The sequence below is a fragment of the Convolutriloba macropyga genome, chromosome 4 (genome assembly GCF_964194025.1).
Source record: "Convolutriloba macropyga chromosome 4, txConMacr16.3, whole genome shotgun sequence".
NCBI classification, from domain to species: Eukaryota; Metazoa; Xenacoelomorpha; order Acoela; family Convolutidae; genus Convolutriloba; species Convolutriloba macropyga.
Window position 1 is genome coordinate 66,073,718 of NC_134471.1, and position 20,072 is coordinate 66,093,789.

Sequence of the window (20,072 nt, forward strand, 5' to 3'; positions counted from 1 at the left end):
GCTCTCATATTCATTCGGCATCGATCAAAATTTACTTCTACAAAAAAACCGGGTTACTATAAAAGAATTGGGCAAAATGGATGAAACACGGCTAAAAACTGTCACCTATATGCGCCAATCTCTCAAAAACTCTTTTCAAAGTCTAAAAGTCATTCACTGAACGCAGCGCATGAACAAAAAAACTTCTCTTGCACAGAAAAAATTAGTTCACACAGCAATTGCCCTTTTTGAGTCGTAAGCAGGCAGTGCCCCAATACAATTCAAACTCTTTGAATTAAAAAAAGACAGAGCACCAATACAATCCAATTCTTGGATTGTAAAAGAAAACCCGATGTCACCAATAACAGCCGCTATCGCTTCGTGGCCATTCAAAAGATAATTATTTCCTACATACAACAGAGCTTGTCTTTGAACTTTCATATTCCATTGCAAACGGCTCGATGAAGTTGCCCTTTACAGTTACAAAGTTTCTCTCCTCTGTTAATTCGCCCACGCTCAACTCCTCAAAGGTTCCCGGGTTGATTTCCCTTCCAATCGCTCCGATCAGTTCACCCTCTTCTACCTCTTCTATCGTCAACAACACATCCCCATTCCTGGAATATAATTTATTTTGAGATAGATTCGAAGCTGCGAGTTGAGCGTAGTTACACTGCGGTGATCTTGTTTTTTTTCGATTCGCAGAAAAAAGTTTGCTTGCTTGAGGTTTTTTACCGGAAGTATGCTTTATTCAGGCAGCTTTTGGCGTAAGAGCGAACGTGATTGAAATTGCGGTGTGAACTAATCTGTTCTTAGTGACAGAATTTTTTTTGATCATACGCTGCGTCGAATTAATGACTATTTGACTTTCAAAATTTGTTTTTGAAAGAATGGTGGTTTTTGATGGTTATACATAATTTTTTTGACATTTTTTTGAGCATTTGGCTTAATTTCTTTTAATTAAATTTGCTTTTCGTTGGTATTGTTCGTTTTCCGCTGCATTACTATTTTTCCAGACGCTTATCATCTGGAATACATGTTACTGCATTTTTGAGAGTCTAATCTTTCGTTCCACGAGAAAAATCAGCTCAATTTTCTGAATTTTATTGTTTAATTTTTGGCTTTTCTCAGTGAGTTCACTATTTTGGGATCTTCCGTTGGCATATACTGTAGTCAGTTCATTTGGTGACGTCTGTCTGGATGTTTATGAAGTAAGTACTTCATTCCCTTACCTGAGATTTTTTGTTTTGAAAAATTGTACATATTTTATTTTTGAGTCTCAAGTTCGGGTAATGGACTTTTTTTTATAACTGCGTTGTTAACAACATTTTGATTTTTGCTTCAAAATATTTTAAGGTTTTGAATCAAATTCTTCACTTTCCTATTTGAACAAAAGGACAGTTAAGTAAAATGTTGAATATCCGGTGGTAAACAACGGATGGTGACTAATTTAATACTTAATTTTTCCAATCTTCCATTCTTTCCGTTTACAAAATTATGACTCCTTTTTGTTACTGTTTTTGTATTGATGACCCTTTTATTCTAGTTTTTGGAGCCTCATTGTATCTTGCAAAATTCCACGATGAGTTTTTGGCATAACTTACTTTTTTTGCTCTGCTTTTGAAAGCTGTAGTAGTGCAAAATTTATTAAGGGTGTTTAACTATTTTACTTGGATTGTTTTTGAATTTTTACATTTGTAGTTGGTTTTAATTAACATAATACAACTCTCAGGATTGGTTAGCATAACTACCTATTTACCAATAGGAGTATCGCTTAGTGGTTAAAGGAAATGAATGACATACAGAGAGTGTTGATTCGAACCCCTAAGTTGTCGGAACTTTTTGCAGCCGTAGAATTTTTCTGAGATGAACACCCGCATCTGAACATTTAGGAGCCACTATTTTTTCAACTCATGTGTGTAACCTTTAATCTATTTTTTCTTTGGGTCGCAGCTATTCTGCAGGCAATCTGCAGGCTATATTTAGTGCCTTAGAACTGGATAAATTCTTGTATCGTTGTGAGAACTTAGGGAGTAACAATCCTCAAATGGTTGACAACACATACTCCTCATAAATAAAAAAGCAATATACAAAAGAACTACAAAAGAGGTAATTATCAAAATATGAATTTTGATTGATTTTATTTACAAGATTGTTCCGACCCCTCTTGAGGGAGGAGGAACTATATAGTCAAACGGGTTTTTTTTTGTTCAGTCAATTTTGACCGATCGATATATTCATCGTAGAGAATCGGGAGTAGTATCATTAAAAACCGTAGAATATAAAGTTAATGGCCTTTTTTGAAGTTCATTTTCTTGAGCGAGTAATTGTCCTTCAAATGTTTGTGAGTATTAGACCAATTTGCGTTATTTTTGTTCACCTTTTCCGGAATTTTTGCCTAAATTTTGCTAAAATATGTAAACATTGTTAACAATAGTACTCTTGATTCTTATTTTAAAGACAAAAAAGTAGTGTTAAATATTTTGATTGAATTTTTCTGCTAAAAGTTTGGCTAAACATTTCATAATTCAGCCTTTTTTATCAAAAATTGCCCGAAATAAGCTAATTTAGGTCACATTAATTAAATTTGCCGAAAGTACACATCCAAAAACAACTAACACAACCTGTTTAAACTACAAAAGGTGCTAATCCGACTTCCAATTCAATTGAGAGTAATCTGGAATAAAAATAATGCCGTTTCTTGCTAACTATAATATAAGATCATCAAAAACGCAACATTTAATTTTGATATTTAACTCAAAAATTATCTAGATCTATAACATTCTAAACAATTGAGTGTTCTAAATTGATAAACATCAAAACAATGCCGGTTTTTGTCCAATTTTGGCCTGTTACAATCCAAACATAATTTTGAGTTTAATTAGTCGTTTTTTCTTTTTCTTAAAAAAATTCGATCTCTTTTGAGTTAATTAAAGAACAGAACAATTCAAATCACTGTTGATAGGTCCAATGGGCTCCCTAAGCAGTTTCAAATCTATATATATATATATATATATATATATATATAAATTCCTAAACGAATGATTATGGTCGTTTCGGCTATTAAAATTGTTTGATTTTTATATAAAAAATGACTTAATGAACTTTGCTACTATTTTTCTCTTAATTTGTTCAAATTGTAGCTTAATGTCAGCAAATGCTTCTCCCTACTCTTTTTTCCTTTTCTAAAACTTATTTTTTATTTGCGGGTTTATGCGTTAGGTTATGGCTCTCTGACATTGATACTAATTATTCTTTTTTAGGCATTGGCCCATTTTTCTTGATTTTTTCTCGTTTTATCACATTATGGTGATTTTAAAAGTTCAGATATTACATTATTGGCGTTAAAAATAAGGCACAATTCAGTATATTAAAATCTTTAAAGGGCGAGATTTTGGTTTTAACGGCTTCGACACCACTTTTCGAAGAACTTAAAAACCTAATCGAGTTTTCATATTTGTTTTTAACTATCGTTTTTACTTTGTCTTTTCAGTTTTATAAATGTTTCTGGATAATGACAGTTTAATTGGATTGTTTTGAGGCAATCAATGTGCCCGTATTCTGATTTGAGGAGATAGCTGATGGCTTTCATGACTTTGAAATCAATTGATTAAAAAAAAAAACGTTCTTTAACTTCGCATTTTTGTTTTTTCTGTCTATTTGTTTTCCAGTCTCGTTAATTAAAGGTCATATATGACAAAATCATTGTATAGGGAAGGTGCATATGTACAAATCTATTGTTTTCATAGAACTCGTTATGAATTTACTGGCTTCGACACGGGTTATTTCGTGAGAGAATTGTAAACTAATTTTGATTTTTGTCTATTTGACGTCCTTTTTGCAGTCGTACGACGTATTCTGAATATTTACAGTTCTCATGCGCTTCCTCTGGACGGCTAAACAAACCTGTTTAATTATTTCATTTTTTAGCTAATGGTATTCATGACTTTGAAATTAAATGTTTTCGAAAAAAAACAAAAGTTTTACTTATTTTCGCCTTTTTTTCTTTTTTTGTCTTCTTGTTTCCTATTATCATTAATGTGAGCTCTCAAGCTACTTTATTGGCGTTCGAGGAGGGCTCAATTAGGTGTTTTTTGCGGGAACAGTAGGGCTTAATGGCTCGATAGCGTTTTCTCGCAAATTTTAATTGAGTTTTTGTTTGTTGTCTCTATTTGTTGTTCGTTAGTAACCGCATATAAAATTGAACAATCACAGGTCTTAATGCCCTTCTAGAGAGGCGTATGTGATTAAAAATCTTTTGGATGTCTTCGATTGCTATTTAAATGTTTTCAATACTTTGAAATTAATTGTTTTTAAAAATATAAGCCAATTTTTTAACACTGCTGTTTTTTTGTTTAATTCTAACCGAGCCTTATTATTGAATGGTTCCATATCTTTTCCAATGAAGTTTCTACTGAAGTTATTGTGTTTAGTTTTAGTTTTATCTGACGCCATTTTGACCTTGTTAATAAGAGAGGCGAATTAGACATGAAAAAAATTATTTGGTAAATATTTTGATAGAGGACACTCGCACTACGAATGGCAGAGTAAAAAGACCAATTTCAAATGGGCAAATATCATTAAGAAGGTTCATGAGAAAAAAATTCTTTCGAATTTGATCTCAGAGTTAATTTGATCTATTGATCGGAAGTAGGTACCTGAAAACTCCACCATCTGGTAACGCCTCCCATTCCCATTCCACCCCGAAAGGCTTCCAATCTCCTCGAGTATCATTAAGAACCTTATGAGTCACACTCGCTTCTGAAGTGTCATTTGGTAATCGATGTTGGAGGCTTTGTATCTGTGAGTGTCTTTTCCGCGAGACACTTCGATTCTGAACTCGATCTAAGTTACTGTCAGTTGAAGCTGACCCAACAGCAATTGCTAGTTCTTCAGATGCGAAACCCGAATCTGAATTAAATTCACCCATTTGGTTATAACCCCCTCCAAATTTTTTCCCTGAGGGGTTGTAAGAGGTCGCATCGGTGTCCATTAAATTGATCAAATCGTCTAGCGAGTCGATGTCGGTTGCCGACCGTGAAGGGTATCCTTGTTCAGTAGTTTCGGCCTCATGTTGGCTGTCGCTTACCAATGAAGGGTAACTTTCCGAAACAATTTCGGATTGAAGCATTGAGTTATCGTTGAGGGTTTCAATTGTCCTTGTGGGTGAGATGATATTGCTTAGAGTGACACTGAAATGACAGAAATACATATACTTTAATTTTCAATTGCAAAAGGATGGTGCTTTCATTAGCTGCGTCTTGATTCCGAAACTGCTTTTACCTATTTAGGCTAAAGTAACCATTCGTTTGTACGAAATATACCGTGTTTTTTGTCACTTTTGTTGGTCAATCAATCAATCGTGAAGCTTTCTATGTTAAGTTAATAACTTCAAAGTTCAAATTATCAAAATAAAGAATATATATATATATATATATATATATATATATATATTGCAAATGTAAATTCAAATTTTTATCATCAACTTGATAATAGTTAATACTAGAATGATTTGCAACTGGCAGAAAAATTTCATTAATAATTATGCCAATGTTGTAAACTAATTTTTACTAAAATTTACTAAAAATTTCCTTGTCATTATAGTAATTATTACTTTTTTATTAAATTTCACTATCAAATTTTTCATTGTTATTTTACAAAGTTTTACTAAATATTACAATTTATTACATTTCACTTATTATTTTGCGGTTGCTTGAGTAACTTGTTCAGTTTTCACCAGCTACGTTTCTTGGAATCAAGAAATAAGCGGACATTTGTTTGCTCAAGTAGCTACTAGTCCGAGGTCAATTCAAAAACGCTTTGAAAACTTCAAAGTGAGCGGAAAAATTAAATTACATAGTGCATAGTTATAAAAACTACACTATGAAATTAATTATTGTACATTATAGATCTAAAGGTATCAAACATATTTTCTCAAGAGAACAACCACACTCAAATAAGTTTCAAAAAATGCTCTATTAAAACTGTGATTTTCTAATAAATTATACTTAATTTTAAAAAGTTGATTATATAAAACTGCTATAATGATTTTAAATTTTTTCAGAGCTACGTCAAAAAGAACATTTTGCAAAGCTGGCAAACTCAATCAGTGTATGCTAAGATATAATAGATATTCAATGGAGAAGAATTCGAATCTGCTATTTTTAATTTCGGAAACTTCCCGCTGCTTGAAAAATGTTCAGTATATGTTCTATTATTCTCCCTCAGCCGTTCAATTCAAATTGTCACAACACTTTATTTTGTAAAGTTCTTAGAAACCTTTTAAAAGGCTTCTAGCATTATTGATTATTTTGAAAATGCTTTCGAAATACGACTTAGTTTTTGCTATTTTATACATTTCATACATAATTATCATGCATATCTTTTAGCACGTAAGATGGAAGTGTTTCCTTTATTTCAAATGCTATGAGTGGAGGGATTTTTATTGCTTTATTCAAATTCGAGCATTTACATTTAACCAAAATATTTAACTGTACGTCGCTTACTTCAAAGCTCTCATGGTTTATATAAGGAGAGGACAGGAATAGATTGCTTTTAATAATAAAATTGTTAAAAATTATTTATAACTTGATGAAATAGTCTGCAAACTATTTGCAATCCCCAGACGCACTTGCGACATTTTTACATAATGATTTACCATGTAATTACACGTGCTCTCAAACGGTGTGAGCATAACGAAATGGGGGAAGCACAAACGGAAAAGCTCTCTTGTTTTCCCCAAAACACAAAACGAAGAATTTGGTGACAAAAATTGTCACCATAATCCACAAAAAAAGGCATTTTGTAGAATTTGTGTTAACCTAGCTCACGTTCCAATTGATTGGGGCGCTATTCATAACGCCGCAGAGGTATACACAAATAGTCACTGGCCAATTTGCCCAATCTTTTGTATCTTTTGTTCGTTTTTCCTATGTTAATAAAATGAAAAGGCAACAATATTGCAATAAATAGATTTTTTAGCAAAAACAGGCAAAATTGAAGGGGAATTTCGCAACCTGTGTTAGCAAAAACGTCAAAATTTACACACCGATTTTGAGACATATGCTGTGTATTTTTTCCCACGTGATATGTATCACGAATCTGCTCAATTTATGTATCTGTTTTTTGATCTCAACATGACTCGATTTTGCACTGAATGTGTTTATGATTAGCAATTAAGGCTAATAATTCAAAGCGCATTTCTGAGCAAGTGATAGTGGTTTAAAGCTTTATTATTTGATAGCAATTAGGCTATTAAGAGTGGTTTACGGATTAAGAAAAATACCAAATAGGGCTCAACTTTTTCACAATGGTTTTTTTTGTGTCAGTGAATTGGATTGACCTCACCCGAATCCTTTTTGTGGCGCTGTTACAATGGTACAAAGGATTTTATCTTAACACCCATAAAATCCAATAGATAACCCGTGAACCTGGGGCGTAATAGTTATGTGCCCACGTATGCCCACTAAAATGGGAGTGGTTTTGGGGACATAATAAGTTTTATCTGATAGAAATATAGCTGAAGCAGAAGACAATCGAACAAAACAATTACCGGCTGTGTTAATTTCTGAATAATCCCTCTGCTATAAATTGGCTGACTGGAGAATTAAATTACAGTGAAAGTATAAAAATTACAGGAACTTAAAATAAAGGATTTCACAGTTATCGTTTTTTAATTACCCTATTAATTTTCCAGGATAATTTTTATAAACAAAAATCATTGTTTTCAGATCATTTTATGAAAACAAATTAATTTACGATATATCCTTGTTTCATTTTAGAGTTTCACACGAAAAAACAAAATTATCGAAACAGCTGATGTTCTTGATCCTCGACTCACTGTTTATTCATGGTTTTTCAGGCTTTCATTTGTATTCAAGCATCATTGTATTGAGATAACTTGATGAAAAAATGACAAACAAATTATTTTCTGAAAAATCCCCGAGTTTCATATTTTATGCTCCTTGGTTGATTTGGCTATTTCATCAATAAATCTAACGTTTCAGTAAAAATTTCCATCTCAAAAACGAAGGTTATTACTGTAGAAACTTCTTAACTGCTGTTGTTCGTCCATAACAAGATAAGATTGGACAGTGGGAATTTTCGTTAAAAACCACATTTGAAATAATTATTGTTTTTTGCACAAGTTGATTTAATGAGCGATTTCCAATTGAATGCAGCGAAAGAGATTATTGAATTGAGTGTGTCCAAAATTTTTGTGTCTTATTACTGGTTTACACGTGTCTAACATCTCTTTCCGGAAAATCCCTCAGTTCTGCGTCTTTTTTAGATACTAATTCTCTTTTTTTTCTGGAAAATCCCTTCAAATCCGCGACTACTATTTCCGCTTTTTAACAGGTTAACAGATTTCTATTAGTTTTGACACCCAATTTTCTTGCGTCCTTTTACAGTATTGTAGGTATCTATTAATTGTTTGCGTCTATTTACGGGTTTACAGATGTGTATCAATTTTTTTCTGAAAAATCTTTCCACTCTACTTGCTCTCTCTCTCTCTCTCTGTGTGTGTGTGTGTGTGTGTGTGTGTGTGTGTGTATTTGTGTGTAAATTAACCTCATAAATAAAAAAAATTAGACGAGATGTTTAAGATGCAAGCTATAAATGATAGTTTACGAACACTAACAGTTCAAAATAAAAATTACAATGGCAGTACTAAAGTAATAATAAAAAATGGAAATAAATCTTTGTTTGACCATGAGTTGCCGTTCCCTTCGTATTAAAGATTCCGTCCTGGTGGTAGACATGCTGCAATGATATTGGAAAAGAAAAGGGTGTAAGTCACATAAAAAATGACCTGTGAGTAGTCTAAGCAGTCAGTCTCAGTAGTCCTGTGAGTAGTAAGCATGACGCACTGTGTAAGCAGTAGTCAAGAGAAACTTTGCAAGTAGTCCGTGCCCTATGATGTCTCCCTCAGTATAGCAAGCTGCTTCTCCAGGGGTCTCCATCCAATAAACAACAACAAAAACAACAACAAGCGCATTTCAAAATAAATATACTTTGTGTCAATATTTCTATCTATAAATCACTCTAAAAGTTTTAATAACGTTTGCATACTCAATTAATAAACCTTCAAATCTCTTATGCTTGCTCAATTAATACAGCTGTAAATTATTTTTCATGCTCAAATGCGCGCATTTTTTTAAGCCTGATTGCAGACTAGAGACACATCCATTGGCAAAAATAGATTCCTAAAATGAGCAAAAACCTGCTACAAGACCCTTTACCTATTTTCCGATTTTGAAGTTTCCCAATTTCGCAAAAATGGTTAAACCAATTTTGCGAAAAATTAGATACAAAGCTTGTCTCCTAATTTCGTTCATTTTATTTAATTATTTCACGAGCGATTATGATTAGGGGAGAACCTTTGGGGTATGCTTTTGCGGCGTTATGTTCTGCGATGAATTTTCTCTCATCACTTCGATTTGAGGCAATCAACTTTATTCTGTGTAAAAAAAATAATCATTAAAATTAGGTTGATAAAATCCAATACCCTAATTCAGAATCGTAACTTTGTGGCCTGTATATTATATTTTCAACTTCCCTTTGCGGTGAAAAACTAATATCTGCATTCATTGACATTCGGAAATCACTCAAGCTCTTTAAAGCGACAAAAAGGGAAAAAATAGTGCTCTCTTCTTACATAGTTTTGCTGTGAATAAAGCGAAAGTGTTGAAATGAAGTAAGACCAACGCTACGTTTAAGCGTTGTTCTTACAAATACTCAATTTGTTCGCCGAGTTCACCACAACATTGCGTAGGATGGTTGCGGCGAAAATTCTGATTTTTCGAAGCTTGAGACCGTTAAATCTTTTTTTTGCAGAAATTTTTTGGCTCGTGGGGGGGTTCTTTGTAGTTTTTATTTGTTCACGGCAATTTTTTTGAAAAATATTTTTGCAGAAGTCAACTTCTCAACTAACGTACCTTGTATCTTGTAGAGTTAGTTTGATGCTCTGGTTCCGATTGAATACCAATTTCTTAACTGATCTTAGTCTGTCCAGACATTTGCCCATTGTAGACGAAACAGTAGTAGCTGTCGATGAACTCATTTTACTGTCGGACATTCTAAAGTACAATGGCACCGATCAAACACTCACATTTTTAAGGAGCTCGCTTGAAATTTTAAAAATATAACCCTTGTCCGGAGATTATTGTTTTTAATGGTGGTCAGTAGTAATCATATCTGCCATGTTACTGGAGGGGGGGGTCCGGACCCCCCCCCCCCTACAAGAACTTTCACTCTGTAAAAGTTGATTTCTTGTACTTTTGAAGAAACTTTGAGAGTCTTATTGTTTTACCTACTTCGATCTTTTGGATTGTAAGTTCATGTTATGTGAACTCTTGGGAAATAAATTTGGAGAGTTTGGAATATTTCCTTCCGCGCGCATGAGTGGGCTGTTATGCCTAATTTGAACTTTTATTGAGCTTTCGAAAGTGGGGATTGTTTAAACTTGTCAAGTTTTGTTTACGGTGGGGGATTTTCTGTGGAATTAAATCAAAGCGGAGTGGGCTCTTGGAAACTGAATTTCAAAACAAAATTAAATTAGTGCGGTGTGTTTTATTGATTTTGAAATTAATTTGCTTCGGTGTATGAAAAGTGTTCCAATTAAGATAAAAGTAAATGTATGGCTGTGAAAGCAGTTTGGAAGTATAAATTTGGTGAGGGGAATAAAGCAGGGCCCTCGGTGTTAGAACTGAACCGTTTCTTGGCAAATGCTTGGAATATATTCTTTTCTGCCTGTTAGGTTGAGATAAATGTTAAACCACCAAAATGAGCCTGCTGAAGAGACTATTTCCTATTTCTTCTCAATTGTATTGCGTCTACAGAGCGAACTAAGTGAAACTTGAAGCTATTAAAAAGAATGCCAGGACACAAATGTGAGACTTGTGAGCTCACTTTCAACAATTTTCAAGAAAAATTAAAACATTTCACAGAAAATCACAAAAACCGATATATAAAATATTGTTCAAGATGCCAGGAAGCCGTTTATTTTCTTCCTCAGTTTACCAAGCATAAAAAGCACAACAAATTTCTTGAAACCAACCCATTATACTGTTCTCGATCTCTTGTTTCGGGGAAAATATTGGACCAAATTTGCCCTTTCTGCAGACAAATTTTTTTTTTTATAAACAGGAGCTCGAGAAGCATTTGAAAAGCTTTTGTCGGTGCAAAGTGCAAAGAATATCCGACAGGAGGACTGGGAAATTTCCTTAAAGTAAGTTTTGTTCTCACCAATTGTATAAAAATATCATTATTAATATTTATCTTTGTATTTTTAAATTTTCCGTTCTATAAAAGAAGTACTTATTACAATACAAAGAAAAATAACAGATTACTCAGTGTCAGAATCTACAATATAAGCACGGGCACGTTTAATCGAGATTACTGACGATTCCTCATTTTCAGAGAGTGTTACCTCTGAAGAGTTAGTAGATTCAACACTATCTATTTGTCTGAATAAGTTATTGCTTAATGTTGCTTGCTTCTTTTTGTTGCTGATGCTGGCTAATGTTGCATTCTCACTGCTTGAAGAGCAGCAATCTGGGTTTTCATCAGCTTCATTGAGAATGAACGGGTTATTGATTTCATGGTCAGACTCATCACTTTGTTCCGATAAATTTGAAAGGTCAATAACATCATTCAACTCTTCATTAGAGTACGAGGGCTGATGAAAACCTGGATCGGGTGTTTCCCAGCCTGAGGCCTCCCCTCCTTCAGGAAGTTCAAACACGTTATAGGGTTCGTTCAATTCGTCTTCCCAGTCGGTTTCGGCACACAGTTTTTTTGAAACGTATTCATCACGCAAAGAAAAATGTCCGAAGGGCAGTGTCGTTTTTTTGTCTGTATTTATATATCTTTTGTCGTCGTATGCGCAGAGGGCAATTTTGTTCAAGCACACAGTTTGTAGTTGATGTTTAAGTGTTGACATTTTGATGTTTTCAAGTCTCACTACGTTGCTCGTCTCCAATGTCTCTTTGAACATTTCATGATTTAATTTGGCTTGCGCGAATTTTTTAGTTCCTTTCGCCGACATTTTGTTTTCACCATTACTAGCAACAATCGAGTAAAGTTTAGGCTTAAGGGCACAGAATTCTTCTATTGGCGTTCCTGCAAGTTCGTCTTTGAACTTAAGCACCACCTTTGCATTCGTTTTGTCATAGAGTTTGTGGTCGCTGGGGAAGTTTGAGAGATCAAAGTGTTTTTTCAGGGTAGAGTTTTTCGTCAAATCATCATAGAAACTATTCGTTTTAACTTTATATACGAATGAGTCTGTATCTGAATACAGCAAACTGCACTCTGTTTGTTTTTCATTACGTTGTAATGAAAATCCATCATAAACAGCTTTGAAAGCTCAAGAATGCTGGCTACAATAATTGTTGGTTTGTTCCATACTATGGATTGGACTTTCTTTGTGATAATTGTTAGGTTCTCGTCTATGATTTTTATCGATGAAATATTTCCTTTTGATGTTGTTTTAAGTAGCTCCTCTTCTGTGCAAACAAATTTAACGGACACTCTATTTCTCAAACTTTCACATAGCTTGCCAAAAGTAGAGTTTGACATAAGTTTGTAGAAATCCTGATCAAGCTTAGAGCTAGCTTCTTGACGTTTCTGTGTGTTAAGTGCAATATAACTTGCTAACCACTTAGATTGATGAAACTTTACCGCTCGATGAACTCGGGTGACCTTAATTCCGCTATCAACATAGAATTTGAGGATCCGGTAGTGAACAACATAGTTCTTCTTTGGGTGAAACGTCTGTCTCAACTTACTTGATTTCGACGAAGTTAGACTTAGAGCACTTCTAAGAGTTGTCTGATAGTCACTAAGTTCTAGGGTATCGATTGGTTCCTTGTCGGGTATCAATGGGTAATCTGCATGTTCATCATGTAGAGCATCAGGGTACTCTAGATCCACCTCAACAATGAAACCAACATCCCCTTCGTCGTCGGTCTGCAGAATCGTTTCTAGTGCAACATCTTCAATCAATTCAAACTGATTCAGGGGAAGAGGGAAATGTAACATGATTCCCCCGTAAAGGTTATTAGCATCAATATAAATGATTGATGAGACTTCCTTTGAGCTATCAAAGTTAGGCAGTAGAGTGTTGTTTGCAATCTCTAGTCTTGAACTGTAGATGGAGGACAGGCCTCCACGTATCATTTTCTCTGCCATTTCAAGGATCAGTCGGTCTGTCAACAGCTCAATTTCGGGCTTGCAGGTTTTCAGAAACGCGTTTCCAGAAAGGTTTGAAGCTGTGTAGAACTGTGCACAGTCCAGGCCGTATGTGTCATAGCACACAGAACGCAGCTCCTCGAACCAGCATGACAGCTGTAGCACATCGCCAGTGAGGTATAGCTCCAGGAATTCCTTCAGACTTTGGCAATTGAACTCGTTGAAGACAAAATTCAACTGATTGAGTTCCTCACTGGTAACATCAATTTTATTGTCTTTCAAACTGGTTTTCCAGTTTTCGAGACTGGGAAGAGAAAGTTCTCTCAGTTTTCTGAAGTCATTGACATACGAGTAGGGAAAACTTCCCTTTTTCTTCAACAAGTTGCGTTGCTCAGTGGTATAGCCTCGGTAAAAGTTGTCAAGAATACTGAATTTATTGTGAGGCAGAGTTTGTACAATTTTATCGAGGCTGCACGGTATAAACTTGAAACTGTCAATAAAGCGCATGTACTCGTAAACAGTGACTTCATCTCGCTTCCTTTTTCGTGTTTCAATGAATACACCAAAATTTAGTGCAATGAATTTTTCGTCGTTTGTCGGTATCACTTCAATTTTTGTTGACTCTGAGGCTGTATGCAAGGACTTAACTATGTGATGTAAGTCATAATTCATCATGTTGTGGGCAATTACGGGCGTGAAGTTGAGTGTTCGGCGCTTGAGGTTGCATTCGTCGTGCGCGTAACCAATGAATTGACCACTGTAGTGACAGTGGTCTAACACTTTTTCGTTGTCATTGTTGAAAGCAACATCACAAATCCAACATCTCGAGAATGTACTTTTCAAAGGAGCGGCTCCAATAAATTTAGGAAATTTCTTTTTCTGATGGTAAAAGAACCTTGCAAGTTTTTCGATTTTTGTAATGAAGCGTTTCATACAGTCGGGGCCTGTGTAAATGTCAAAATGTATTGGTTCAGGGTTGTTATGTTCGACCACAATTAAGCAGTAACTACACGTTAAATGGTGTTCCAAGGCACACGTGCTTGAAGTCATTGGGTTACTTTTTGCTGTTGCTACAGGCACAAGTAGAGATTCCAAGTCCAAGTATACTACAAAAGGTGAAAACCACCTCGCGGCGTAGTTTTCGAACTTTAACTTGTTGTTAGCAGGATCGGGCATCGTGATTTGCAGAGAATCATTTTCCAAACACGATTTCTGATGTGCTAATAGCACATCCGCTGACGAACAAATGTGAAAACAGTTCCTGCACAGCTCATTTCTATCACGATACTCTTTACCGTTGATTTTAGCGACAAGTTTCATCAAATTGATAATGAGTACGTAGTGGTATGTCTGTTCGTTTTGTAGGAGCAACAAATCGAGTACGAATGGGAAATTTTTGCCTCGTGACAGCCTCAATGGTAGTAATTGCTTCGTTTGATACCTTAAATATGAAAAATCTTAGACTTTTTCTGGATAGTGAAGTTTTTTAAACAGCAAAATGTTAAGAACAGTTATGATGAACGAAGAATTTTTGCCCCCCCTTTTTTTAACAACTTTTGGTTTTTTGTTTTTGCTTTTTTTTTTACAAAAAAATAAAATCACATTTAAATACAGAATAATACGATTTGTTCTTACCTGAACACATTAACTTGTACTTCATTGAGTTCCTCAAACTTTGATATGTCCTGTAGACTCATTGGCATTTCAAAGTCCCCTTTCGGTTGCTTTGCTGATGGATTTTCTTTGCTGTACGTCAGAACGTTGGTGCGTGACCTGAAGCATGGTGTTGGCGGTTCTAATTTTTCTTTTTTGTAAACCAGATGGTATCCAGCTGTGTAGCAGTAAAGAAAACAGTTATCATCGTTTGCATTGTGTATGTTTAACAAGTTCGAATCTCTTCTTAGCGGATGTTCCTCATGAAACGGTATGAAACTGCTTCCCCGGACAGGCACATATTTGGCCAGCTTCAAGGTAACTTTGTCTATTGAAAGTAGCTGCCACCCACTTCCGTAGCTTGAAAACGAAACAAGTTTTGAAACAATGTTGTCGACAAAGTCTTCAAAAATTTCATCCGAAATCCCTGAATGATATACGATTCGTGTATTCGTATTGAAAAACACGCTCAATTTTTCTTGATCATCATCCAAAGGTTTCTGAAGCGTCATTTCCACTACAAGTTGAACCTTTTGTGGAAACTTGTGCGTGTGTTTTTGGACTGTTTTCGAAATTTCGCCCCGGTTCCTGAACAGATATTCCATAATGTCTAAATCCCCCTGGGCCGGCTCAAATTCGTAGTAGTTTACACCATTGCTAATTGAACAGACTGTTGGTTTAGACGTATCAACTTCGTGGGTTTCCAAGTCCAAAATGGGCAGACCATGCTCATTGTTTATGTGCTCTGCATATTCGAGTTTTGTTTGAAAACCTACGCGACAAGTATAGCAGACTTTTAAAATGGGCTGTTGATGAGAAATATGAGAATGCTTACGCAGTGTAGGAAGACTTCTAACGTTCTCGAAGCACTGAAAACAGCTGAAAGTCGGTATATCTGGAAAAATTTTATGTATATTTTTCATATGCTTGTTAAGGGACCTTCTGTTGGAGAGCTGAGCAGAACAGTTTGGACACTGAACTGGCATACTGTACAGAAGTACGGAACGCAGTTTTAAAGCTTTGAATGGTGTTGAGACTTTTGAATAATAGGGTAAGAAGTGTAGAAAATAATGATTGATAACGTTAAGAATGATTTTGAGATATTTCTAAGTTGTGAGAGTTTTTGAAAAGCTTAGGAAATATTAATTTATAGTAAAAGCCTGAAAAGCTTTCAAATTTTTTTGCAACAAAATAGAGGTATAAATTCTTTGCTTTATGTTTTCCAATTTATCAAAACTTTTTCACCCAAAAGTTGACGAACAGTTAAAGCTGAATTTTCTGCAATCAAGTCAAGAAATGAAGTTTTGATTGCGTGGCACTACACGGGTTTCGTTTAAATCTTGAGCACACCTCCAGTTTACAGCTTTAGGTAGTACAATGTTTTCTAACCCTGAGGGGTGCGTAATTAAATATAATTCTTATCATGACAATTCATAATATACAAGTTTCAACTCTGTGTGAGACCTTTGTGTAAAACATAGGCAAAATATGGCAAGAACAATAAATAGGCTTATCAGTTCTTCTTAAATATTGCATGTACTCCCATAATAAGTTTTCTTTGTATTATGGAATTTGAGTTGTAATTTGAGTTTATTGCAGAAATATATATAAGAATAGTAAGAAAATTCTATCGGCCAGTATATGCTGAGTTATTGTTAAACATGTTGTAATGAATAATAGAGCAAATTGAGAGAGTTTTCATTCAAATTGAGTGCAAACCTAACACTAATTTCCCCCTTCGCAGATAACGAAAATTCTTTCCCTTCAATGTTTGCTTGGTAATAACACTAGTCTTTTCATTAACCAGTAAACTTGATCGAAAATAAAATTTTACCCATTGGTTGTTGTAGAGCAGGGAGTGTCATATCAAAGGAAAACGGTTCATGAAATTGAATTCTAACCTAACCCCTGAACGTTTCCGATAACAAAAACTGTTTTATTTCCCATAATTTTGGACTGTATAATAAGCACAGTCTTTTCGTAAACTGTAAAGTTGACTAAGTTTAGAAACGTACTGAACGGTTACTGTAGAGCAGGGAGTGTCATATCAAAGGAAAACGTTTCATGAAACTGAACTCCACCTAAATCCTGAACACTTCAGATAACAAGAACTGTTAAATTTCCCAACTTTTGGGCTCTGTACTAAACACAATCTTTTCATTAAACATTAAAGTTGATTATATTTAGAAACGTACTGAACGGTTACTGTAGATCAGGGGAGGGTCAAATCAAAGGAATGCCTTCTGCTCAGCGAATATATGCATAGTAAACGCAGTATTTTGAACAAATATGAGATTTTCATTGTTTTTGTTGATCACCGCAAGATCAGAGAGAAATTAATGAAAAAGTTTGAATCAAAAATTCATTATAAAAAAATTTTTTCAATGGTGCCTCAAAAGTATTAAATTGTAATTCCAGATCACTTACCTATGGTTTCAGGTAGAAAAATCAAAAATCGTATGTCAAGTTTTTGAGTTAAGGTTCAAAATATCATTAAAAATTGCATTTTTTGTGAAATTTCTGTTGAAAATAGAAAATATCTCTATTAATTTTTAATATTACCTTCATTCTTTTAATCGGTTCCTTACAGTTAGTTCAATCACTTTTACAGTACCTCGTGAAAATTGGACGCAAATTTCATTAAAACTCTAAAATTTTGTTTTCTGAGTTCTTTTCTAAAGATCATTTTTCATATGGGAACCTTTAAAAATTATGTTTCTCAGTTATTTGAATTGTTTCTTCAAACAGATTTTGTGTTCACTGTAAGCAGAGATATCTCAATTTGACTCTCAGCCCTCAGAAGAAAATAATTCCTCAGAAGAAAATAATTATTCTGCAAAAATGTCAAGATAGTTTATTTCTTATTTGATTTTTTGCTTCCTTACTTAGAGATAATGAAAAATTATATATTCTGAAGAAAATACAATTATGGAAATCCAATTGTGATCAATATGCGGCGAATGAATAAGAATACAGTTAGGACACCATATTGTTTTCAAGTTTTATAAAATCAGCGCATCAAAAATGATTTTATTTTGAGTTGTCAAAGAGTTCTCGCATAGCTGAAATTTTTCTCTTTTTTGGAGCATTGTCAACTGAGGGGTTTTCAGTGTTTACGGGAGTTAAAGAGAAGTTTTTGGTAGGGGTATCTTCTTGTTCTTCAATTCCATTGTAAGTTGTGGGAGTCTCAAAGTTGTCTCCAGAAAGGTTTTTCAACAGATCGTTTGTGTCTGTAGGACTGTCAAAGTTTATCCATAAGTTGTTGCTTTTTAGATTCGAAAAAAGTGAAGGACTCTGCTCTGAGCTATCTGGGCTGAGTGTTGGACCGGGGTCCGCAGTAGGCGTGCAAAATGGTGACGGATTTGTAGGAGACTCAGGAGATTTTGGAAGCCCCCAAAGGTCCGCTAGGTTGTCGCATGCTTGCAAAACACCGAGCTGGTTCTCATAGAATGGTACACAGTCGCAATCGTATTTGTATATTAATTTTTTGGTTCCAATTGGTACGTTCGATATATCATATTGTTCCAGAGGGTGCAAAAGTGTTGTTGGTGGTACAATTCCCCCTGATGTAATGAATCCACTACCAGTAGTTTCGGTTTTGTCGGGTAACTGAGCCATAAAATTGATGAATATTTTTGGAAGCATGTAATGGTCGTGAGTTATCCACTCTTCTTTTTCATGAGAACGTTTTTGTTGTACAATTACTATGAAGTTTTCATGTACAGTTTGATAGATAATTGTGCGTTCACATGACAAATCGCTTTCTGACAAAATATGGTAAGACATTGCAATTGCTCTGGAAAATTCAGATGAACTGTTAAGTTATAATTGAAGTTAAACAACAATAACGAAAATTTTGAAAGATAATGTTTCCTTGAAGCAAATACTAGTAATGTTGAAACGAAAAATTGAATCAAAAATGAATTGAGGTACAGTTATTTTTAAAAGACACTTGTTTGCAGTATTACAAGCATGAACTTGAATATAGAATTGAATGAAAATTTCAACAAGTATGTAGGTTGTTCAATGTCGTTAAAGCGTCAAGTTTTGGCACACGTGTTGGGTTCACTTTATTGATCAAGTTAGTCTCTTGACACACCTAAGGTCATACATGTACTCTTCATTTTGGTTTTTTCTGTTAAACCAAACATTAAAGTTGTATTGTTTCCAGACAAGACCACCCTGAAGTTAAGGCAGGCTCTAGTACCATGGGAATTTGTATGCATACATAGGATAAAGACATTTATGCGTTTGCCTACAGGACTAACGTACAAATACTGTTGACTCAATAGATCATATCTCTTATCAGTTAACCAATTCTATTTCTAGCGTCTGCGTGTAATTTCTAAAATTTTAGTGCACGAAATCATTGACACGGTTTTTCTTGAAGCAAAACAGTTAGTTGAATATATTGAATAAGAAACACAAAAATGCCTTTTACAGCGGAGACAGACGCTGAGTTTGGAGACGCTCATTTTGACATTTCCAAAAGTGAAAAACGTTTGATCCGAGCAACAGTGAAAACTTATGACAAAACAGGAACTTATATCTTCCTAAAGTTGTTCAAAAAAGTTGGTCAAGAGTTTGAACTTCAACAGAGAATAACACTGACTTTAGAAGAGTTTGAAAAGTTATCGAAAAAGAACGGAAAAATTCGTTCTGCTGCTAACGACAACACTGAAAACGATTCTACTCTGAAAGCTCCCTCTGCAAAGAAATCTAAATTAAAACAAAAAGACGACGAACACGAATTCTCTGAATAATTTAAAGAGCTCAATTGAAAATGGTAGAAGCTATGTATGAACGTTCACCTGGTTACTTCAAGCAATTTCAAAAAAATTTCAGGTTTTTTATCACTGAAGAGAAACCAAAATCAACGTTTGCTAAAGTTTCAGCCATATGCATGCACACTGATAGCCTTTTTTGTGGAGTTTTACCTGCTAATCATTATCATGTTTTGTTTGATGTGTCAGATGTTACTACAGATTTCTTAAAAAAAACTAAACTTTGTTCTGTTCCATGCTTATTTACAACTTTTAATTGTTTATTCTCGCATGGCAAGGACTTGGAGACAATCGGAACGGTTTTCGAAAAAGTGAAGCTAGCTGTGGAATACAATGGTCTAACGTTACAGACGAAGGGAGACACTACAAACATTCAAAAACGTTTACCCAATTTGGTCACTGGCGTTGGCTGCAAAACTCATCGGACAGTTGGAAGTACTGCTTTCAAAACTCTAGAAAATAGTGTTG

At 34.6% G+C, this 20,072-nt stretch overlaps 2 protein-coding genes across 4 annotated transcripts in view; one reads left to right on the forward strand and one right to left on the reverse strand.

Annotated features, from left to right (window-relative positions):
- Positions 1 to 20,072, forward strand: part of LOC142338137 (uncharacterized) — a 244,331-nt gene that overhangs the window by 184,600 nt on the left and 39,659 nt on the right. The gene's annotated exons all lie outside the window — the stretch shown is intronic.
- The window catches only part of LOC142337836 (uncharacterized), a 66,145-nt gene that overhangs the window by 33,851 nt on the left and 12,222 nt on the right, over positions 1 to 20,072 (reverse strand). The window contains exons 2-4 of one of the 3 annotated variants that reach the window (XM_075387376.1): positions 9,915 to 10,055; positions 4,635 to 5,168; positions 395 to 593 (exon numbers count right to left, since the gene is read on the reverse strand). In XM_075387376.1, the coding sequence (XP_075243491.1) occupies positions 395 to 593; positions 4,635 to 5,168; positions 9,915 to 10,054 (873 nt within the window). In that variant the 5' untranslated portion in view covers position 10,055. Of the gene's footprint in view, positions 1 to 394; positions 594 to 4,634; positions 5,169 to 8,788; positions 8,926 to 9,914; positions 10,056 to 20,072 lie in introns of those variants that run through there. The other 2 variants (XM_075387379.1, XM_075387377.1) reach the window with 2 other exon arrangements.